This window comes from Trachinotus anak, unplaced genomic scaffold, assembly GCF_046630095.1.
Source record: "Trachinotus anak isolate AG129_WGS33_773 ecotype Australia unplaced genomic scaffold, CSIRO_AGI_Tana_v1 ptg000005l, whole genome shotgun sequence".
Taxonomy (NCBI): domain Eukaryota; kingdom Metazoa; phylum Chordata; class Actinopteri; order Carangiformes; family Carangidae; genus Trachinotus; species Trachinotus anak.
In genome coordinates, this window is record NW_027273856.1 from 8,872,761 (window position 1) to 8,898,027 (window position 25,267).

Sequence of the window (25,267 nt, forward strand, 5' to 3'; positions counted from 1 at the left end):
CATGGGTGCTCAGCTGGGCAGTGTTTGCTATTTAAACTACATGGGTGCTGGATGGGAAAATGACACCTGCGTTACGCTTTGTTCCAGGTGTAAGAGAGGGCCCATAGCCTGCTTTAATATCCACATCACTATGTCACTGTAGAACAAATATTATTTCATCATCTTTTACTTACTAGTTACTGACATATCCGTTCAACCAAGGGTGGGCAATGTAACAAATACACTCGATATACTTGTTCTATATGGGATGTTGTAAATAACTAACTAGCAAACATCGAGTACAAATTGTCTTGTAACTGTATCAAGCCTGTAGCATGAAATTTGCAGTGACCATTGGAGAGAGTGAAAGTAGTGAAGCACCAAAGCGAGTTTATACATGTTCAGAAACGGTGATTGAAGGAGTTGAAGCCTTCTGAACTGAGAAGAAACAGCCCCTGGGTTCAGTGTTTTCTCAGGGATTTTTGTCGCTTTGAGATGTTTTTGTTCTCGGTCAAATTTAACTTGGCTGTGATTTCCTCAATCCACTTTTTGCAAATGTAAGATTGTTCCAATAGAATCCACAAATGAATTTAACAGTATGAATGTTTGAATGCAGACAGATGCTGCGGGGACTAGAATAATATTACTGGTAATTTTATGCATCACAGGGTTAAATTGCTCATTTATTAAGAAATTTCAAAATATTAGAATATGTATGATACATCAAAATGTAGCCAAAAAATATTGTAATATTATTTATAGGCCCTTTCACCGAGGCCTACGTTGGACACAGAAGCTGTTATGAGCAGTTAATGTAACAGTTTGCACAAGAAACAAATAAAGATGTTGACTGAAGAGTTGACTTACAACAGCCTGTACAGCTATGTCACTCTCCTCCACATTTTTCTGTCACTACTGTTAATGGATGTAGCTGCTGTAGGTACCTATGCAGTAAGATGGTGTCTGAATCTTATTCTACCTGCAGAACTCTAATTGGTTGATTTTCTTTTTAAAGGCACATAACCATCAATGAGCACAACACCAGGATGTATTTGGTCAGATAAACAAATCATAGACATCATGTCTTAACTGTTCAGGTGAGGGATTTCTTCAAGAATGAGATACAGAACCTTTTGTAAGACTTCTGGGTGTTCAGGGAAGTTCTTCTGATACTGATACTAGCATCGGAGATGCCTCATGTAAAGCCTCAAATACTGGATCAGTTATCAGCGAGTACACAAGTCTATACAATGATCTGACACCATGTAATCTATTAATAAACTTCACAGTTTCACCCCCTGAAAAAACAGCAGTTTTCTCTGAAATCAATTCTTCTTCGCTGCTTTAAAGCAGTAGTTGCCGGTGGCTGGACAGTGCAACCTCCTGTGTAGGCCAGTAAATAGTTCAGCGTTAGCCGTTAGCTGTATTGGGAAGGAAGAAAATCGGAACATCTCTATGTTCAATCTGTAAATTCTGGTCCAAGGTAAATTCTGGTTTCATAAAACCTGGATGTTATTTATGTAGTTGTGGCCATAATTATTGTCTGCAATGTAACATCGGATTCACCATGTTAAATGCTGACAATTGATGGGAGCTTTTTCAGTTTAGCCAAGTGTGTTCTGGTGTCATTAAAGGAGCCTACATTAACTGCCACTGAAGGTTGCCTGGCATCGTGTAATACATGAGATGGGCTATAATAGAGCGTACTTATTGTCACTGTGGCAGCCCTAAGTCACATCAAAGATCTGAGGGACACATACATCGTCACATCTTTGCATGTTTACTGTCTATCACCCTGTATGATAATCACTGCCTCACAGGAGGAAAGGAAGGATTGTCAGGGCCCTCTCATCACATTCTTAGCATGTAGATTAGACAAGCTTTGATCCGTCTAATAAGCCTTCCTCTGGCACAGTGTGTGTTAGCTCTGCTTCACTAGAGCACAGAGAGGGCCCAGGCTTGGAGCTCCATCTGATGCATGGATGGTGCCGTCTTCATCCCTCTCCACGTCTATCCACAGCCACGAGCAGACAAGCATCAGTGTCACGACCAACTTCAACTCTGGTCCTCTTTGGCTTCCTCTTTTCTTGTTTCCTGTTGTTTCTCACCATTGATTTGTCTTTTCCTGTTTCTTTGTTCTCTTGCCTTCTGTTTCTCTTTGTGTCTCTCCAACTGTCTCTTTTCATCAACTGGGCCTCTTGAATGGGACTTTTCTAACTTCTTCTGAGCGAGTAGCTTCTCACACTCTCGGTCCCTCTTAATTTCCAGAGCCCACTTTTCATTTTCAGTCTCACCCTCTGGGATGTGGTGTATGAAAACAGCCCAACTGACTGCCACTGAAACATGATCAAACATGTCAGTACACACAGTTTAAATGTGCGTATATACTTGATGCAGCTTTACATTATACATTAGCTCTTTAAGCCAGTGGGAGGAGGATGCAGGATGAAGATTAAAGCTGTGTAACCATAACCTTGAGAAATCAGGAGGAGCAGCCAAATGCTGCTGTGAACAGTCAACGAATGCGACAGAGGGAATGTGAGAATGTGGAAGCAGTTTGATCAGTAAATGTGCAGATACAACAAACTCAATAAGCGGAGGCTCCCAGCCAGTCATTTTTCAAGAGGTGACCCAGAGATGTCGCCCTACAGATATGAAGAAAGGCAGTGGAAATGAAAAGAAATGGTTTTTCCACAAGTCAAAAGAACTTGGTAATTTGATATTTTCAGCTTGCAGAAAATTGTGAAGATGTTGTGAAAAGTGATGCACAGCTGTTGTTTCTTAACCTTGAACCTTCCACAGTGAGATTCTGAAGCGGGAACATCTGCCTTAATGCACAGTATGTAACTTCTGCCTCTCGGGGTCTCTAAATCAAAACAATAACAAAAGATGTCATTAGGTGGTGTTGTGAAGCAGCATGGGATGATGGGAGTTGTAGTCTTCTCCTGGTCTGGATCCTTCAGTGTCAGTGGTTCAGGAGGTTTTGACCTGGAGTTGAATTCTCTACAGAGGTCTCCTCCTCTCCGCAACAAACAGAGCAGCTGATCAGAACCAGTAAAAACACTGAATCAAACAGTTTCACATCTAAAGTCAGTGATTCATTGATGCTCTTCAGTGGACAAAGAATGTCTCTGATTGGCTGGAGCTGAGCTGTCCAATATTTACTCAGCTCTTTTCTCTGATAACTTCAGATCCGGACGTCCACGACTAAAATCCTTCATGCGGTTCAAATAAAGAGCTAAAAACCACCAAGGTGGAAGAAGTGTATCTTGAAAATGTGGCTGAAAACCGGATAAACATCCACACGAGCATAGAAGATATGATGTCATTGACAGGCGACCCTTACCATGTTTAAAATCCCAGATTTCTCTCACATTGTAATGTGGAAAAGTTACATATTATAACACAAGTCCTCACCAAGCTTCAACCAGCCAGGTTGTGAGGCAGTGGTCAGAGCACTGACCTTGAAGGCAGGGTGAAAAGGATGCCACTGCATATCTGAGGAAGTTGATTGAATTTGAGAGTGGGATGTTGACAGCAGGATTCTTACCCTGTTTTGGGGGTGGGCTGTTAGGAATGAGCATGAAAACTTTTGCCTACAGATGTGGATGGACGACACCTGACATCTGAAGGCAGCAATTATTCATTATTAATAATGATTTGACCTATTGGACAGTCTCTCCAGATGCAGTTTTACATGTAAAAGTGTCAGAATTGGCTGTATTATGAATAAAGAACCTTTTACACCACTGTGCACATGGCCAATCACTGGCTGTGTCTCAGATCAGATTCTTCAGTCAGTAAACTCACTGCCGTAGTGCGTGAATTTCAACAGAGTAGTGTTCTAAATCAAACACTGCCATTGTGCACTCACTGAAAGACACAACACGTGACCATGATTGTCACCTGCTTTTGCACGCTTGACTCCAAAATGAACGTTTCACTTACATGGAAGTTAGGCTGACATTAGCACCAATGACGTGTCCTCCTTCAGTTGCTGTTCTCACACGTTGTCGGCCCCCTCCCTTCTGCTGCGTGGCCAAGATGTTGGTCATTGACAGTGAGAGGTGTCCATCAACTTTTTGACCATTTTGAGAGCATTTTTGAGGTACCTTGATGTATGTGTAGTGCACTGCATGTTGCCGTGCTCAGTGTGAGTATGGAAGTTAGTGAATTCAGACACAGCATCTGAATAAAAGAGGGTTCTTGATGGATCAGATTTTGGAAGTTATGAATGTTGATTCTGTCACAGGTGGAATACTGAGGCTTTTAGATCGAAGTTGTTACTTCATTTAAAACCTGGTTATGCTGAAAATGAACTAATTTGGTACGACTTATCTTTCAGCCACGTCTAAAGGCAAAAGTGTTTCTAGCTGTCCTGGTCAGACATACTGTGGAGTGTAAATCCTGCTGTAATAGAGTGGAGTAAGACGAGGTCATCGTTCAGATCTGGGGATAATCTTTCCTCAGAGGCAGCCACGGTGTTGGGTGAAAACTGATGGAAGTGGGTTTTTTTAACAAAGAAAGAGACACTGAGCCTAGTCCCACACCTTCACTCACCTGGCCAGCTCTCAGTGAAGTGAGCATCATTTCCAGATTATACGTTGCAGTCTCCTCTGATTCTGGAAGGACACAGTCAGACCAACAACATGTATTTTGTCTGAGGCACCTGATACCTTTAAGACTTCTCCTCGTCCAGTTCACTGCCGTCTTGGCAGCTTGCACTTCTCTAACTTCCTGCTCCCTGTATGTAAACGCTTCCACTCTTACTACCGTCTGCCACCAGCTCTCTCCCTTCTCACCTCTCTCTCCTTTTCACACTTCCCACTCTTCACCCACTGTGACCCTGCCGTGACCAATCGTGGTCTTTCAACTGGAGCTGGGGAAATTTCACAACTAAGCAGTTGAAAATGAGGCAAAAGATGTGAAAGTGCGTGTGCTGAGCATGTGTCACTCGATGTTGGAACGACACATTTAATGATGTGGGGAGGAATAGTCTTGAATTCACAGTGGGTTGTTTTGCTCACAGATGGGAGACGGATAGAGGAGTGAGTGCAGATAAGACCTGAGGGATGAAGAGGAGCTTCTCTGTTAATCCTGCTTTATGGTTTTATCATAATGTAGTCAATTATTTCTCTTCTCTCAGACTGTGCATAAAACTGCGTTAGGTTCTAGGCTTTTACCTTGATCTTTATTCCTTTAGCCTGTATTGTATATTAGTGCCTGTTCACCCAGACAGCAATGAGTCTGCGAAACCCTGCTCACTGTTGGCAGGGATTTTTACACTATCTGCCATTTAGGCTTGGGACGATGTTCTGTAGAATCAAATATCACGATATTTCGAGAAAACATCACCCCTCTATATCTTGTGTTTTTGTTTCAGTTGTTTGCTGCTATACCTGTAAACCCCCCCAGCTCAAAAAGATAATAATAATCAAATATTAATGAATATTGCCCAAGCCTACTGCCACTGCTTTCAACAGTATCTATGGTTGAGGTCAGGAATGTTAAGGCAGTCACACTAAAGGTGAGGTACAGTTTGGAAAATGCAAGTCCTTTGGGTTCTGGGCTGGTTTGTGGCAGAAACAGGCTGATGTAAATAGGGTCGCATCCCCTAATCACTGCATTCACATCCCTCTAATGAGCCAAGTGTCATTAATGTAGGAAGACAAGCATGGACAAACTTTAAGTCTCAGAGGAGAAGAAGAAAATATGAGCAATACTAAGAATTTAAATCTGACAGAGCAGCCAGTGTGGGAGGGACAGTTCAGCCAGTTCACTGACGGCCCCATGCTCATGATGGCATCAGACACACTGAGCTCCTGGTTCCAACACATGTAGGACCAGCAGGCATTTGCAGTGTCACCTCAGATCATTGGGACAGAGACACACAGCTGCTCGTCAGAGGATTTCCTCAGTCCAGACAAGTGTAATGATTTCACGGTGCTTGTAAAGAGTTTATGTTGTTTCAGCCTCTTGTCAGCCTTGTCAGCTGTAGTGCAGCAGTCTTCCTTAAAGCAAAGCTCGTCTGTGGGACAGCAGAACGCAGCACAGACTAACACTGGGTTTGCAAGAGAGCTAGTTATACCTGGAGATATGTCATTTCATTGCAGATTGTTTCTTTTCTTCAGACAAACACAAAAGGCTTCTGACGGCACAAAGTGCAATCAAAGTCTTCAACCTGTTCAATCCTGATTCTTGCTCATGTGATTTCACAACTTTCTTCAGATCAGTATTATTTTGCAGAACTGCTGTTGCTCAATCAGCGAAAAAAAAAAAAAAGAACTGAGCAGAATTCAGCTGAACTTCATCATCTCAATGTGCTGATGTTTATGTCTTCATTACACAACATTCATCTCTCTGTCTGATGAGAGTGTTGTTGTGTCATTTGCTGCATCATATCGTATCAAAATGTGATGATACCAAGATTCAAGGAGGTTCTTTTCTGCACAGTGAGCTGATCACTGAGTCACTAATTATCTTGTTTGTCAATTTCACGTATTCATATTCATGCTGCTGTAAACAGCTGACCTGTGTAGGGTTCATTTTTGTAACATTTTGTTACCAGTCCACCCAGAAGAAAAAAGAGCAAATTGACTTGTTTCTTCCTTGTTGGCCTCAGACTGTTTCCCTGCAGAGATGCTTGTCAGCAGTGAGAGAATGGAATTTGAGGTTTGTTTAAAGAAAAAAAAAGTTTGGCTCATTTCTCATCATTAAAACCACAAGGACAAGTTAACATTATATTATATTAATAGATTTGGAACCACAAAAAAACATTATTGTTTAATTGTCCACATGTTTGTCTTTATGTATTTGTGGCGTATTCTGAAAAGTAAACAGTTTGGTTGGTTTTTGGACAGTAACACAGTATCACAAGTGAATGCAGCTCTGGAAGCTGCGTGGTTGATGGGTGTAGGTCCAGAGCGGATGCTGTCATGGTGACAGCTACTTAGCAGATTAGCATGAAATATGTATATGGGTATTCAAGGTCTCCAGAGGATGAATACTAATGATTTTGATGACCACTCTGACCTTTCCTCCAGTGACAACATCAAAAGTTCTACTTGCATGAAAGAATTATAAAAATCTGAAATGCACTTAACATATTCATGCTCCCCAGAGGATAAACCCTGTGTGTGTTCCACAGTGCTCCAGCCATGCTGCAGGGGATACACCCCTTTCATTTTAATGGCCCAGTGGTCTTTAAAAATCTCAAACTATATTCACCAGAAAAACTGCAGTTTTATCTCATTTACTCACCAGTATGTTTTTTAGCCACATTAATGATAATATATGATAATATATATTCATGATAATAATATTAATAACATTATTATTATTATTATTATTATTATCATCATCATCATCATCATCATCATCATCATCATCATCATCATCATCATTATAATAATAATCATAATATTATTACAACTATTATATGTGATAATAACTATTTATAGAGCACTTTTCATACAAGAGATGTAGCTCAAAGTGCTTTACAATAAAAAATGAATAGTACAATAAAATAAGGGTGAATCGAAAGACAATTAGATACAAATATATACAAATATAAATCAGGTCTTGGCAGATTATTCCATAATTTTGGAGCGTAGTTAAAAGATGCACTGCCTATTTTCTTGTGTGTAAAAGTCTAGCAGTAGAGGATCTAAGGTCTAAGCTGGTGAAGGATTATAAAATGACAGAGAATCTGCAATGCAAGCTGGTCCCAAACCATTAAGAGCTTTAATAAAGTAAAAGAACTATTAGAAGAATCTATTCTAAAATAAACTGGGAGCCAGTGGAGTGAAGCTAAAACTGGAGTAATACACTCTCTCGTCCTTGTTTTAGTGAAAAGTCCTGCAGCACAGTTCTGAATTCTTTCAATTGACTCCTTTAGAAGAGCAGTAAAACGAGCAATAATTGAATCTCTTTGAAATAAAAGCATGAATAAGTTTTTCAGCATCTTTATGGGACAGGATATTTATGAGTGATAAAAAGCTGTCTCAGTCTCAGTCTTCTTTATGTGTGAAATCAAATTAGCTGTCAGTTGATGATAAAATCAGCATATAATGGTATAAGTACAGACATTCATGGTTCCCAGAGGATGAACCCCTTGACTTTAACTCCACCACCACCACCAACATTTAAACGATGACTTGACACAAGATTCGGTCGAGATATTCATGAATTATTGGCAACCGTTGTGATAATTGACTTGATAATTGACTTGGACTCATTTAGATTAATGACAGAATCTAAGTGATTTATGAAGTGAAAAAAAAAAAGATATTTGTAAACCAAACATCACCATTCCCCTTTTTTTAATAGTCTCTGTGATTAAACAACTTATCAAAAATGAACTGACAGATATTGACAATAGGTTGGCACATAATCAAGATAATGATTAGTTGAAGATGTACTTTGGTAATTCCTTAACTTCTCTAACTCCATAACTGACCCTGCTAAACTGAACAGGGGGCAGCTGTGGCTCAGGAGGTGGAGCGAAGGTCAGTGGTTCGATTCCCGGCTCCTGCAGTCTGCATGTCAAAGTGACCTTAAATAGCCCCAGATAGAAAAATCACTATGTGACTGGTTGAATGTGACTTGTAGTGTAAAGCTCTAAATAAATTCATTTACCATTATAGCTGCATCATTTAGCATGTAGCTCAGGGTTGCTAGCATGGCTGCAGAGATCTCTCCTGGTGTAGCCTGTTCTGAGCACTGCAGCCTCACTTGTGTGTTTGGTTTCTTTGTCTCCACATGTGTCAACACCCTGTTTTAAAACTTTTGAATAGACATGAAACTGCAAAGGAAAGTTACCTGCATGGAGAAGACGTCCAGTTTAGACAGTGTGCTTTAAACAGATTTCCTCTCCTCGTGCTGCATAGTCAAGCCTACACCTTCATGTTATCATCGGTGGCAGCTGAGATCAGAGTTTACAGCCTTTGTTGCAGGATGAACACTTCAAAACGACGATGTAAAAGCAGTTTGATTGAACTGTTCCTGGTGAGTTGTGGTGCTGTAATGAGCTGACCTGATGTCTCCTCTTTACCTGACAGGTAGAGCACCCGGTCAGAGGGGAGATAGCGCTCTCATCCAGTGACCTCCACCTGGTGCTACAAGTTGAACGTAATCAGTGAGTATTCCTCCTCTCCTGCCATTTTTACTGCTGTGACACCTTCAGTAGCCTCCTCTGTCTTTCCCCTGAGGATTGTGGGATTAACTGCGAGACAGAGGACGGAGAGTGGAGTGATAATAGAGGGAGATTGGAAAAAGCAGCCTCATCTCTCTCAGCTCTGTCTTTATTTTTGGTCAGTCTGCTTTTTCCACAGAAGCTCAAGGTTACTAAATGACATCTTTAATGCTTGTTAGTGATTGAATGGCCTTAGATGTGCATGTTTTCGTGCTAATAGCAGCTGGTAAAGCTACAAGGTATGAGCTCTTGTTTTGAAAAGAATCACTGAGGACTCTCAGGTTTGTGGGGGCAGCTGGTCGGTACGGAGAGCTAATGTTCAATTACAGATTATGTGACGGTCATGGACAAACATGGATTCAACCAATGGCATGTGGAGCTTTTCATACTTACCTGAAGAGAGATAAGCATGACATGCTCATGAGTCATGCTGCTGTGCAGAAGAGAGGCTGATCAGAGTGAGGGGTGAGCTCCATGTGGAACCGGGTCCACAGCCTGCAGAGGTTATGATGCTCCTCTGATCACACCAAGGGGAGTTTCACCTGCGAGTCAGAGCTGAAGACGTGCACTGACTCGCAAGGTTGCTCGCAAAGCCTGAGGTGGAGTGAACATGTGTGGACAGCTCCGGTCTGCTCATCACAACAGGGATTCATAACCTAACAGCCCCAGAAACACATGTCTGCTTTAGGCCCTGTGGAGACAGGACATGATGGTCGGTTATTAAAAAAAGGTGAACTCAGGGTTGGTCCTCAAGACAGAGTCCACAGCTCCATTACTTGAGTCAAAGTTTCGATCCTCCTGGTCAAATATTCTGCAGTAGTTCCTTCTGCACTTCAAAACCTACTGACTCTGAAACAACCTGCTGACTGACTGAGTGAAGAACCTGGAGAATAAAAAGCTTATAATACAAAGACGATAGAAATGGACATAAAAACACAACTGAATTGACGAATAGAAAGCACACACACACACACACACACAGAGCAAACATTAAAACAAAATGAATCTGTCTTTGTGTCTAAAATGTATTTTAGAAATGTATTTTTATGTTTATCTGGCATCGTGAGGACACTGACAGGTTCAGACGTGGTAATGAACTACACTTACACAGAGCTTTTCTAGTCTTATCAACCACTCAAAGTGCTTTGCAGTGGACGCCACGTTCACCCATTCACACACACTTCTCATACATCGTGCCCGAGGACACTTCAACATGGGGACTGGAGCAGGGATTGAACCACTGCCCCACTGATTAGTGGACAACCCACTCTGCCTCCTGAGCCACAACTCCTCCAGCAGCAGCAGCACAACATGACTGACAGTGTAGGAGACGACTGTGATTGGTTTGTTCTCCTGTGATGAACACAGCGTATGGGCTGTCACATTTTTCAAAATAAAAGAAAATGAATTCAGTGAATTCATTCAGACAATGGTGGCGTATGTGAAACAGTCAGGCAGTGACGAGTGAGATGCAGACAGACATGTATAGAGGGAGTCTGGGCTGGGGAGTCACAGAGTGCTGCAGGACCATGAGCTGGCAGACTGCGGGTTTATTTTAAACCAGTTCCAGCGAAGCGCACAAGTTTGGTCTGGACCAGAGAATGTAGGTCAGAGAAAGAGGGACACATTCTGGGGAGGCAGTCGCTCTGGTGAGGGAGGAGTTACTGGGAATGTTACTGGAAACTGAGTTTATTTTATCTACTGGGCCTCCTCCACTGGGACTGGACTGGAACAAATCCAGGAAGCAGCACAGTGTTTGAAGACCAGCATCATCACTTTCACACTAATGAAAGGAGGAGGACATGTATCTAGTTTAAATGATACAAGTATCAGTTTATTACAACAAAATACCCTCTCATTAGGAAACTCTGTGTGTGTGTGTGTGTGTGTGTCAGCTGACACAGTGCCGGATCTGAACAGTTTATCTGCGACTCACGGTTGTGAGTCACAACGCTGGATTGTGTGTTTGTGTGCTGTTTGTGTTGTTGCAGTGTGTAGTGTGTCTGACAGCACTGTTAGTCAGGTCTTCCCACTAACAGCTCAACCCACATGAGGGTAAAGGTCAGGGACATGTCAGGATCAGTGCCTGTGTCCTGGTTCCACTCCACCTTCTCCTTTTAAGCAGGTTTTGAGTTTGTGCACTTGACAAGTGACAAATCATGTTGAGTAGAAACTAACAGCAGTGGCTCATTTTACATGTTAACATGTTAGCTGTCAACATGCTAAAGCGTTACATCTGTAGAAACAGAAAATCTGTAGGAGAACAGTTTAGTTCTGTTTGATGACACCTGAGAAAAAATATACAAAAAAATATACTAAAAATATACTTCATGTGATGTAGTTGAAAGCTCCAGAGCAGCTACTAAATGGACCTTGTGGTTGAGAGTTGTGGAGCGTTTTCCCAGCTGCTGTTCCAAGGTGAAGAACGAAATACCACTTAACAGCTTTCAACCACATCTTATGGTCTTCATCAGCAAATGGGCCTGGCCCAGTGGTCCTCATCTGACCATAAGTGTGTAAGGTTGGTGACATCGCAGCCTGTGGTTGGACGTCGCATTACTGGCATTCGCTGTGAGAAGCTGTTGAAACCTTGAAATAGCGAGCAAGTGGACCGTTAGTTTAGAGTTTAGAGCGTTTAATCATACATGACTGATTATGACTAAAGCTACGTCCACACTGATATGTTTTTATTTTAGAATAAAAAAAAAAAATCTCTGTCCATACTGTTAGGCCTGAAACACATCACATGACCATTCATGTCACGACTGGGCATGTGCGTGTCAGTGTGAACAGGAAGTAGATTGTCCACTCTGCAGTTGGTTAGTCCCAGAGAACAGCAAAGACAGTTGTAGCCGTCTGAGCTGAGACAGCAGCTGCTGCAGAGACAACAAGATCAGTAACACTTTCATTCATTATCCATGTTATTTCACCACTGGTAGTCCAGGCTGATAAGAGCCAATCAGGAGCCCCTGTGGGTGTCTCCGTCATTGTTACTAAAGGTCTCTGTTTCTGTCTGTCCAGATGTCAACACACAGTTGTGTGGACATCAGGAGTAAACGTATCAAAAGTGATGAGTTTTAACACTAAAACGTATCAGTGTGGATGCAGCCTGAGGATCAGAGTTTGTGGTTGTGTCGTCCACATCACCAGTTTCAGCGTTGGGGGGGACTGAGGCGTGTCACTGAACATGAGGTAGTGTTTTTTAGGGGAAAGTTCATGAACGCAGCATTGAGGAAAGTGTTAACTGAATGAACCAACATGAGCAAGATGAAGTCAATCAGAGGATGTAAATGTCCCTGTGCGGTAAAAACCCTGGTCACCAGCTCAGTTTAGCTGTTCTGATAACTCATGAAACTGAATGCAGTGTATCTGTAGAGAGGTGATGTTTTAGAGAGGTCATTGTTACTGGAGCAAACCCTGAGATATGTTTTTCCATCAATAGAAAGGACTGTGAAGTTTCATGAAAGCAAAATGTCTCTGTAAACAGTGAAGACAAAACCTGTTCTCTAGGAAGAAGACAGTGAATAAAATGAACAAATGATCTGTTTACTAGCAGAGATTCATTTTCTCCACAGAAGAAGGTAAAAAAATCACTGTCACTAATGTTACAGGTAACATTGTTTACACAGGTGCTCATCTGTGTGAGTGTGTGTGTGTGTGTGTGTGTGTGTGTGTGTGTGTGTGTGTGTGTCAGCGCGCGTGCCTGCGTGTGTGTGTGAGCGAGGGCGCGTGCCTGTGTGTGTGAGTGTGTGTGCTGAGCTGAGGTACAAGCAATGAAAAAGAATTAAGCGAACATGTACGTTATGAAAGCAGGGTGATCATCATTGATTAAATATTAATAGCATCCAAACAATTGTCCATATCATTCGATTAGTTAGCGGTGGCAGCTCTATCTGCTCGCCTCAGTGTATCTCACACACTTGGCTCTGGCTGCTGGCATCGCACTCACAAGCTGCATTTCATTTACATTGCAGATTTTCAGCAGAGGGTTGGTGGATGAAGTGTGAGCTCTCTTTATGTTAATGAAAGCCCTGGTTACTCTGCCACCCTGGGATCATACGCAGTGAAACTGGCAATACACGCCACCCATTGTACCTGATGATGAGACGGACCCCGACTCGTGTGGAGTTGGGCTAATTGTACTGCTGTACTCCAGGCGGCCGACCTGACAAGGTGTTAATTAGGACCGGAGTCCTCGCAGTCTGATTTCACAACGACAGAGTTTAGAGGCACTTTTTAAGCTCTCTCCTGGCAACAGCTTTTATTACCCCAGTTCCTCCATCGATTTTTAGTTTGTTTGAACTTGGCCGCAGCCCCACAGTGTCTCCACTTTAATAGTGATTAACATCAATAATGAGCTTTGTTCTGTTAATCTGCTCTAATCCAGCTCGGGATGTCAGATCACACGATGACTGGCAGCTCTGAGCCAGCTGAGCCTGACGCTTTCTTGCAAAGGAAAATCCCAAGAAAATCACTCCGACTTGGAGCCGTTTCAGCTGGCAGGATGAAGGGAATGGGGGGGGGGGGCTGCTGCACATGGTTAGAGAGCCCCACAGGACACAGAGTAAAGCTTCAGTGAAAGTTAGTCCTGGAGGTCAGAGGGACTCAGACAGAGAACAGGTGGTGGTTTTGGGCGACGTGAGCCTGGACCTGCCAGACCTGTATCCCTGCAGACTGTAGTGTTTCCTGTTTGGCCTGTGCAGAGGAAGCCTAGTTAGAGCAGCTGTGCAGCCTTGAAACATTATATATTTACTCCACATTTCTGCATGGCCACGTAGCTGCATATACACACACACACACACACACACACACACACACACACACACACACACACACACACACACACACACTTGTACTTCTATCTTTGTGAGGACACTCATTGACATAATGCATTCCCTAGTCCCTGACCCTAACCTTAATCTAAACCTAATTCTAATCATAACTCTAAAACCAAGTCTTAACCCTCAAAATGTGATTTGAAGGTGTCTCAAAAAGTGAGGACCGGCCAAAATGTCCTCACTTTCCCAAAATGTCCTCACTCTGTCAGTAAAATTTATTTTTTTTTGTCCTTACTATGTGCAAGTACCAGTACACACACACACACACACACACACAGTCTCTGACATCTGATTTGTGGACACTACGTTCCTGTTCACCATTGTGTTTGTGTCCCTAAAGACACACACGGCCTCATCTGTCAACTTGTGACCTTCTGAAACTGAATGTCTGAGACAGACCAGGACCAGGACTCAGTCCTGCAGGGCTCTGTTGCCTTCTCTCATTTCTCTTCACACCTGAAGTCCATGATGATTGATAGCCGACGCAAATCACTTAACAAACCTTCTCCACTTCCCCGACAGCAAATTCACAACCCACAGCACGTCTACACAGTGGTTCTTCAAACATCAAGAAGTCCAGAAGTTTTAATCCTCATTCTGAATGTTTTAAATCTTTTAATTACACTGAAGCACACAGTGAAATTCATTATTTTATCTTTCAGTGTCTCTGTGAGTTTTCCTAGATTGTTTTTCTGTATTTATTTCATTTTCTTGGTGGATTTCAATACGCTAGTACACAGCCAGCATTTCAGGCTAATTGATGCTATGAAAAGAACCTGGAGTCTCATCTGAGCTGAGACCAAAGCTAAGCCAGAGTCATTTTATGTCTCTTATTTAAATTACGTACAGCTGCTGGGACTTTTCTTCATCCAGTCTCTGTAAAAGTCTCTCTGGTTAGAAGAAAATCATGCACAGATTTTATCTGGTCTTCTTTTGGCCTTTCTAGTGTCAACATGTAATTGTACTTGAGTTGGCTTTTGAGATATTTTGCTAAGTGCCAATCATAGTGATGCAGCTACATGCTACAGAATCTACATTCATCAGGCTGCAGGCTGCTCATGGCTGTAATGGTTTAGTACCATGACTGTCATGTCCCCCTCAGGGTGAACTGTAATAACTGTGTTGATCTAACATCATCTATGCTTCATCATCATCATCATCATCATCATCATCATCATCATCATCATCATCATCATCATCATCTCTAACATCTAGCACCATCATCAGGTCAGAATTCTTTGTTCTATGATCAAATATCTGCAGAACTAATTTCACTCCCATCCGCCTCAGCTGTACTTTGTGTTAACGGCTATTGGCAAATGTTAGCATGCTAACTAGTTTAACAAGGATGATGAACATGCTAAACATCATGCCTGCTGAATATCTAAATGTTAATATGGTCATTGTGAGCATGTTAGCATTTAGCTCAGGACTTGTTGTTAGTTGCTTTAAGCAGCAGCAGCTGTTAGTTACAGTCAGTGTCTCTCCACGTTTCATCACTGTGCTGCTTTCATGCTGCTTTGTCTTCATGTTGTGGATTCGACATCATCGTCAGAAGCTCAGTTTGAGGAAGTGTGACATGAATCAGAATTATCATGTGGAACTGTTTTAATTCAGTGAGCAGCAGCACTGATAAATAAAACTGATAACTGTTTCTGTGTGACCTTTACTGGGGCCAGCTGGTGAAAGCTGTGGTAAATTTAGAGGCCAGTTGTTATTTCTCAATTCACTCGGTTAGCAGAAAAGACAGTCAACTACTTGCACGTCTGTGGAGCAGCTGATTCAGTCAGTTTCAGTCAGGGTGAAATTGAGATTAACGGAGCAACACAGACAGAACGGGACACAAATCTGAAGCTGCGTTCCCATGAAGGTCTTTCATAAGGAAGGTTTTGGGAAAGAGATTCAGAGATGATCTGTGGGCGGCTTGTCCTCCTGGGGGTGGTGTCACGCTCAGACCTCCTCTGGGCATGTTGTCCAGTAGGGGCCAGATGTCAGGCTTGATGATCTGACTTTTAAAGAAGCTCGATGTGATCCATTGTCACATGTTTATCTCTGATGGTAACAGACGTACAACTTCAAAACAAAACAAAAAGTAATAAAGTCAGGGCCCTGTGAGATCACACAGGTTTTTCTTCAGATGTCTGGGGAAAGTGTCGTAGAGTGAGGGTGAGTTAAAGCCTTATATGACAGATGCATTTTATTGGGAGTTGTTCCTCGGCTTCAGCTCTGCCTTTTCTTCCCAGATCAACATGAGATCTGTGGAAAGTTAAAACACTCAGGTTCTTTATATGTTGTATCATTATTTGTTCAAATGAAAGGTGGTGACATGGAGGTTACTGCACCTCTTTGAATTAAACTGTGTCCACTGCCACAAGCTGAGACTGTACATTCCACACATACGACTGATTGATCACTAACAGGTTTTATTTCAAATCAAATGCAACATTTTTAAAGTCAGCATCCACAACAGCCTCACGTTTGGTCCTGGTTCAAATATCTAGTTCCTCTGATTCATCATTGCTCCTTTTGTTTCCACATGAAATTAACCTTGATCCTGTGACAGGGGCGTGGCGAGGTGACAGCACACTTCACAGACGGGTGACAGGGCATGAACAGACGTGGGGGCCAATTAGAGCTGGTGTGACAAACATGGAGGCTCCTGGTTGTCGTAGCTGAAGAATGGGACCACAGTAAATTGTCAGGGTGAGGTTAGATGAGGAGTCACCCCCTTTCAGCCTGTTGCACTGTTGAGCCACATGTACTCTGCAAGAGGTTAACATTAGTTCCACTGCTGTAGATTTTGAGTGATAGCTCAGTAGTGGATTTCACCCACTGATGGCAACACAACACCACTTGATCGTATGGTATGAGAACTGGAGACTCTCACTCGTTTCAGCCACTGCCTTAAAATTACATGTTCCAAGTATCAAATCCCTCTAGTGGCTGAAGTGATGGGAGCAAGGGAGGGAGTTAGGTGACATATTATAGAGCAACAAAGTCCATGTAGAGAGGAGGTGTCAAACTTTTATAGGCCAACTGCAATGGTACGATAATATCGAAACATATCTTGTCATTCGATATCTCAGTGTCAGTGAGCCAATCAGCATCCATCCATTTTCCATACTGCTTATCCGAAAGCAGGTCACAGGTGGGGCTGGAGCCAATCCCACCCTGGACAGGTCGCCATATATAGACACAACCAACTACACACACACTCACTCACACACCTAAGGGCAATTTAGAGTCACCAGTCACCCTAACATGTCTTTGGACTTTGGAAAAGACCCATGCAGACAAGGGGAGAACATGCAAACTCAGAAAGGCCCCAGGCCCTGGATTTGAACCCAGAACCTTCTTGCTGTGAGGTGACAGCACTAACCACTGCCCACCGCCCCTGGACCAAGACCTATTAATGATAATAATAATAACCTAATAATTCAGTGTATAAAGTCAAACTAAAATTTGTATTTTGCCGTGTATTTTCTTGTCAACATGGATTTGATAAAATTGGTGTAGAAAAAAGAATCATTAAGAATCTGTATTGAACTCAAGGTATCAGTACTGATATCAGAGTCAACAAAACAAACTGTAACCAAACCAAAATCAGGATGTTTCCCAGACCTTACCTTAACAAATTGGATTATTTTAACCCAAACTATGATCTGTCCCTGAACCTAAAAATATTTATTGTGTTCCTAAACTTGATCAAACGTGAGCCACAGCGTCGTCACATCAGGGAACTGATTCAGAGGAATGATGTCGTCCTGCTGACGGACATGACAGATCAGAAAACACCTGCTAGGACCTGCATTAATCCATCAGATCTGAGCCCACCATAAGTGAAATATGTCAGTCTAAAGCTGATTTTTTTTTCTTGGAGGAGCAGCAGAAACAAGCTGAGAACATAAAGTCTAACACAGCAGTTACATCTAATTTACACATCTGTGGCTCTTTGGCTGCCAGGTGTTAATGGTAAAACCAAAACTGAGCTAAAAGAAGCTAAAAAGCAGAGTTGGTGATAATTAGTTTTTGTCTCTGTGAGAATCAGCTTATAACCATTTAATCCATTGTTCACATAGAAGTGATTGATTGGTGCAGCTGTAATAAACAGCAGCTATTGGTTTCATACAGTCAAACCAATTCACTGAGTGAGTTCTCCAGTAACTTTCCTGTCTGCCACTCTCCTCTTGTGTAGTAGCAGTCATGTGCTTCACTGATTGAGTTAGCCTGTCTGCTGTAGTGTGTAATCGTGGCCTCAGATGCTAGCTCTGTTTTTCCAGATGCCTCAGAGAGGAGCAGCGAGAGCTGCGTAATTACATTAACTGCAACTCTGCTATTGATTTTTCTTTTCTTTTTCCCTCCAGATGCCATTGACTAAGTTTAACTCCAGCTCAGGCCAGTGAAAACTGTAATTAGAACTTAAGTATTTATTTTCCATACAGTCCACAATGAAAGGGCGAGCAGTGTTTTGATGTAGCTATAGGAAGCAGCACCTGGAACCTGGCTGCTATCATTCCTCTGTTGTCTTATCACTAGTGTTCCTGCTCCCAGCAGTGTTCAGCGTGATGAATGTCCTCTCTCTCACTCCTTTGTCTGAGGCTCAGCAGAATGTGCTCATTTCACAAATGCACAAATCTTCAATTACACCTTTTTTTCCCGTTGCGTTCGGCACACAGCCAGGTTCCTTTTGATCAGAACGTTTGCAGCTCCTTCAGTTCCCTGTGGCAGAACACAATTTATAGCTGGCCTTAATTTGATTTAGGTCATGGTGGGTGTGGCATGTGTTGGTGTCATCCATTACGATATGATTCTGTGAGCAGAAGAGGCTCATACCCAGCCCCCCAGTTTGGCCTGGGTATGTGTACGAACTGATGGAGGAAGAGATGATTAACAAAATATGGCAAAACTTAACATCTGAGGAAGTGTGTGAGCAACAGGAGGATGTGTGTATCCGTTGTGTGTTTCCTCGTGTCTCTCTCTGTCAGTAGGGCAATGGGTCACTTTTTCTGCCCCCCCACTCCTTCCTGTCGCAGTCTCTCTGCCAGCTCTTGGCAGTAGTTCATTTATAGACATAACAAACAGCTGTCTGGTCTCAGGCCTGTTGTGTTGTTTCAGCTCGCCAACAAATACTCTGTTTCTACAGCAGAGCAAAAAGACATGAAGGAGTGATCAGAGTGGAACTTTGTCAAAGTTTGGTGCTTTATACTGCAAATGATCAGTTCTCTGTTCGCTTTCAGTTCGACATGAGATTCATGGCCGTACCAGAACTGCTCTATTGAACCACTATCCAACATAAGTACATTATAAAATAAAAACAGACTAAAGCCCTCTAAAGAAGAGAAACTCCACCATCCGACACCTCGACGACTGGACTGAAACAAGACAGAAACACAGCAGAGCTCACACACTGAATCTCCTGTGGTGACGCAAATAATTACAGTGGTGCATCAGATACAAGGGCAGGTGTAGTCTGATCTTATGCATGCTCCTGTCTACACTGGAAGTGGGGATGTGCTGTGTTGTGTACGTTGACACCTTTACCTGCAGTTTAGCAAATATCTAGCTGTAAATAACACCCAGTGTGTAGGATGGACAGAACTGGAAGAACATTAGATCAGTTCTCCTGTACAGGTCTGGGATCAGGTGCTCATCTTACTGGTCAGAATGTGTTTTATTGTTGCTTTTATTACAATATGAAATCATAATTGTGGGGGGCAGTTAAAGCACGTCTTCATTAAAGAATTAACAAACTGATAAGTTCAGCATTAGAGCTCATGAAGTTTTCACCAAAGAAACATTGAGGTGCTGTCATCAGTTAACTAGCTGATCCAGTTATAAGGTTGTTAAGGTCGTACTTACCTCTACATCTTTTTCATCTGGTACCTGTCGTGAATATGGTGTTGGAAGTTTAGAAACAAAAAAGAAAAAAAGTGTTTTTAGTGATTTAAAACAAAGAGGCCATCTGAGCTCCACCACATTCAAACTTCATATAATGAGTTTCTGTCCTAAACCTCAACCTTAGAGGATCTGAAAATTTTGTAAGACACTGACAACAGGAGTTCCAGATCAGAAAACACTTATATGGAAAACTCTGACAAAGCTACTCTATCTGTACTGTATGTGTTGTTTAGGTTGGAGGACTTGTTGCCGTTAGTCTGCACATACCATAAAAATCAAGAACGTGATGTACAGCTTCCTGTGCTTCAAGGAGAACAGAGGTTCTCATGTCATGTACAAAGAACTGGCTCGATAGCCTCATCTCATCAGCCAATGTGAAAAAATACAGTGGAAGCGAGAGGAGAAGTGGTTTGACCAAGGACGCTGTTGAGGCTGTTGTCAAAGCAAAAACCTGCTGCACAAATCCTGCAGATCAGATAGACTGCAACTTCCTATCTACTTCAACACACGTGGAGTAAAAGCAGAAACTACTACAGTTTATATAAAGGTCAAGACACCAGCAATTACACATCTGAAGTCTGTGCCAGAAGCACATGGGGCACGGAGATCTGAAATAAGAACCTCGTCTTCAGACTGGTCAGATGGAAAGAGATAATTCATTCAAACTAATGCTGATTGAAATTGATAATAAAACGACAAAAAGCTTAAGTTAGAGTAGAGCTTTAAGGTGAGGATTCTGTCTGAGCTCCACATAATTCAGTGTGTATATTAATGACTTCGCAGCAACAACTCTGCATTCATCTGCATCACCTGCTCACTGTAGGGAACCAAGAAAAAATGACTTGTAAGGGTGTCCCCCCTGCAGCACAACTGCAACAAAATCTGTCCTCACTGGAGCAAACTACAAGGACTGTGATTTCACTGCTGAAGAAGAAACTCACACACATCAAAGAATGCTAGGTTGGCCTGAACATAAGCTCATCTGGGTGGGTTTTACATGGCCGGTGAAGTAAATGTTGATGCTTAAGGAATAATGACTTGCTTTCACTATGCAACTCTATCAGCCACCGGGTACGAAATCTCTCAGGAAAACAAAGACTTGGTTTACGGCACAAAGGAAGCATGTCTGCCTTTGTGCATCCAAAACAGAAAGAAGATGGAAGCTATGTGTAGCTTTCCCCAGGTAGTGGAAAAGGTGGACAGTGGAACAACCTGAGTAACTGTGGAAACTACCTGGCAAAAGAAAAAGAGCCAGAGACGAGAGTGATAGAAACACAGGTAAAACAAGAGTGAACCTTGGATAGGCATGAAGTCGGTGGCCTTTTATCTGTGTTGATCTCTTCAGCCAATCAGACTCGGAGCTTTGATTGTTTTCTGAGTCATCAAATTAAAATCTAGCAGTTTTCAGGTAAACACTGAGAGAAACCAAATCCTGCAAGGCTGGATGGTGGGTCCAGTATTAATATAGAACCTAGACCTGCTTTATCAAAAACACATGGAGATCTACCTTTAGACTGGATGGAGCTTTAAAGAGTTTCCTGGTAGTGTTCAGAATTAGTTCAGACTGAGCAGTGTAAAATTTTTCAGACTAAATCCGATCATATTGTTGCTTTTTGCGATATTAATATTGCGCATGTTCACATCTAGATAAGGATGTGGTAATGGAACATCGTTGAGCCCTACAATTTACTGTCAGGAACATAAAAATGGAGCCAAATTATCCTGACAAAATAGCTCTCTGAGGCTAATAGCTATGTCAGTGTTGCCAGAAGTGTTACCAAGACGCTGCAGGGGCTTAGTAATATTCTGTCTGATGTGTTGACCTAATGGGCTTCAAAATTAGTTTTGGGTTATAAAGAAAAATATTTAGAAAATATGGGTTCATCTAAGCCCATTGAAAGAACCACTGTGATACCTTTCCCTTCCCTACAATCCCTAAGGCCCAAACAAAAGACACAGCAGGAGAAGATGAACTGTCCTCTCCCCACAACTGTAATCTGCAGCTCCAAAGCACACCATAAAATCCTGTCAGCCGCCATCATGACTTAACGTGTTGGGAAACCTCAGCTGCACTGAGAAGTAAAGAATCACTTCTAAAACAGAGGAAGAAGAAAATACAGACACAAAGAGGAAGAGCTAGAGAAGGGGTGAAAACATTTCCTCCTGAAGTTCTCGTCCTTCTCTCCCACTGTGGCTCCGTCTCTGTCGGACATGTCCTCGGTCCATGTTAAACAAGCATCTGTTTTTGTTCCTGAAAAGAAATGGATCCATTATTACAAGGTCAATGACTCACCAAAACCCTGGAGTGACAACCAAAGACATGCTGCCTTGACCAGACCTCGGTATATTTAATCTTGTTTTGACTGTAAACGTGGTCTCTGAAAAGAAATGATGCTCAGCCCTGATGTGGCTCCATCTCTTTTCTTAATGCATCATTTGAAGAGAGCAACAATTTTGGGGCAATTACTGGTTAACGTTCAGCTCACTTTGAGGAAGCACTGATACGTTAAACTGATGCGGTCCCTGGGCCTCCAGAAAACAGCAGAAGGATTGAACAACCATTGTGATGAACTCTGCTCCTGAAAAACATAAAGAAAAGATTGAGCATGAGCTCTCCTCAGCTGTCCTCAGCTGTCCTCCGGTGTCCTCAGGTGTCCTCAGGTGTCCTCAGGTGTCCTCAGGTGTCCCCAGATGTCCTCAGGTGTGCGTCCTTATCATCATTAAGCACCTCACATTTGTGTTTCTGCCATGTTTGTGATATCTGAGATTGTGGCTCCATAGCTTGAAATTTCACTCACTTGTCTGGTCCACCACTTGATCCAGACTGAAATATCTCAACAACTATTGGATGGTTTTTGTCCTAGAGGATGAATCTTGGCAAATCCCATTTTTACCTGTCCTGTGAAATAATTAGCAGACACAGATATTCATGGTGCCCAGCAGATGTTCCAAGATGAGAATTTGCATGATCCCCTGACTTTTACTCTTCTGTCTCTTGACTCTCTTTCCTATTAACTCTTCCTGATACTAACCAGCTATCCATTTTGACAGTGAAGTTGTTGCGTACAATCAGACTAAGATAGCAAACATGTTTTTTCACAAAAACGGCTGCCCACCAGTGGTCCCCGGCCCACAGGTCGGGAACCACTGAACTACAGGATCATTTTTGGGGCTGCAGTTTTTTGGTGCTGTTGAACTGTATTATGTTACAGAGGTACTAAGTGTATCTATTATTTTGTCCACCCCATTTATATCAGTGGGGGCAGGCTGAACAACAGAAACACATCTCTGTTCGGTGCAATACAATTCAACAGCACCACAAACTGCATCCTCCGGAATTGAAACACAAGCAGTACATGTACATACATACTGCGTTCGTGTGAACTTGCATCTGCATTTTCAGCAAAGTACAGCAAAGTACTTTTCCAAACACAGTGTGTCTGAAATGTCTTCCATCGATCTAAAGCTCCAACTAATCTCTGAATAAATGTAAATGAACAGTCAGCCTCATCACATCACTCTAACAAATATTAATATTTTCAGGGTTTTTTTTTAATAACAAAATCCATCCAACTCTTCAAATCTAGTTTCCCTGTAATACAGCATATTGGTTTTTCATAGCAGAGGTGTGTTCAGTGTTGATGTAGTGTATTGAAATCCACTCTGCTCTCTGCATCTTGCTGCTTGTGCACAAATAAAGCTGGGAATTAATAACCCTTGAGGGAGTATGGTTTACAGTTAGAACTCACACAAAATGTCCACAATCAAGTCTCTTGTGCTCGCTGTATTTATGAAATTTAGAGAAAGAAATGTTTTTATCTCTTATCTTAATTAAATGTTTGTGTTTTCATCAGCCTTGCATAAATACAGAAGGATGTAAGCGGTGATTTTCCATTTGTGCTTCAAAAAGCAGATTATCTGAGGTCAATGTTATAATTTAACAGCTCAAGGTGTCTAACTGTCACCTGTTTTACGCCACAGGGCTCAAAACCCATGTCAGGGTTTGTGGTAAACCTCATCCCCACTGAGATCGAGTCACACCTTTAACCAGACTGACATAGCTGCTGTGTTTCAGAGAAGTGAGGCGACAAACCGCTCTACAGCAGGGGTATTAAGGATGTTGTTCTAGCACATGAAGGAGAGTCCGTTGATACTTCAAAACATGACTGAAACTTGACGGCAAGTGAAAACAGTTTGTGACAAGAAAAAGGAACAACACCCTTCAGTGTTCAGTTCTCACTTCTTCAGCCTGATTTCACGGTTCACTGGAAACATCAGTTTCTGTTCAACACTTCTGATTCTGTGCTTCCTAATCTGTTCTTAAAGATGAATCTAATGAGAAGTACTTCATCAAATCTAATGTACTTTTAATTTTTGCATGCATAAATAGGAGCTTAGGCTAGTTGATGAAATTCAATGACAATTGAAATTCATGCAGCAGTTTGACACACCTGTACCAGGACAGAGGGTAAAAAGTGACAGGAAACGGGTGGTGCAGAAGTACTGACACAAGATGCTGCCAACAGCACCTAAATAAAAGATATCATTTTCAGCAAGTGGACAATATACGCTTTAATGTGAAAAGACTCATTTAACATTTTGTGAAACATGCACACCATCCCAGAGGGGTGAGAGGGAGATTTATAGATATTTATATAAATAAATAAATAAATAAATATATATATATATATATATATATATATATATATATATATATATTTACTACCAATGTGGAACATGTTAATCAGTTACTAGTTTCTATAGGTGTTGATTGGTGCAAGTTTTGATGTTTGGACAGAGCCAGGTTAGCTGTTTTCCTGCTTCCAGTTTTCATGCTAAGCTAGGCTAACTACTGCCAGTTTTTCGCAAAATAAAATTAGCATTTGGATGGATTTTATATCTGTATATGTTCTAATATTATTTTGCTGCAGCAGTGATGATGATGATGATGACAATGATCTTTCAGAATGTCTTTTAGGTGATGTTTCCATGTGGATGATGTCTCTTTGCTGTTGTTGGAGTTAGTTTGGAGTTGTCTCACATTAGCGGGTTATTTCCTCGGCAGTAACCTTTCCCTGATTGAGGTGAACCACTCTGCATTGATGAGGCTGAGAGTAAGACCCACTCCAGCCTGGGCTGTTTATTAATCTGCTGTTTGCATATCCTCAGTCAGTCAAATATCTCTCATTTCACCAAGTGTGTATGCATCAGTGCGTCGAAACAACACAATGTCTGAGAAATCAGACGAAGTGCAAACACCTGCATGTTGGGATAAACGAGCCACATCTGGCTTATTTATTATTTTTATATTTATGGAATGATTTATAATTAATGTGAATGTAGGCACATACACAGACCA

General features: G+C 41.9%; 1 protein-coding gene across 1 annotated transcript in view; it reads left to right on the forward strand.

Annotated features, from left to right (window-relative positions):
* The window catches only part of adam19a (ADAM metallopeptidase domain 19a), a 200,264-nt gene that overhangs the window by 73,380 nt on the left and 101,617 nt on the right, over positions 1 to 25,267 (forward strand). The window contains exon 3 of the mRNA XM_071478225.1: positions 9,039 to 9,115. Coding sequence (XP_071334326.1) covers positions 9,039 to 9,115 — 77 coding nt within the window. The remainder of the gene's footprint in view (positions 1 to 9,038; positions 9,116 to 25,267) is intronic.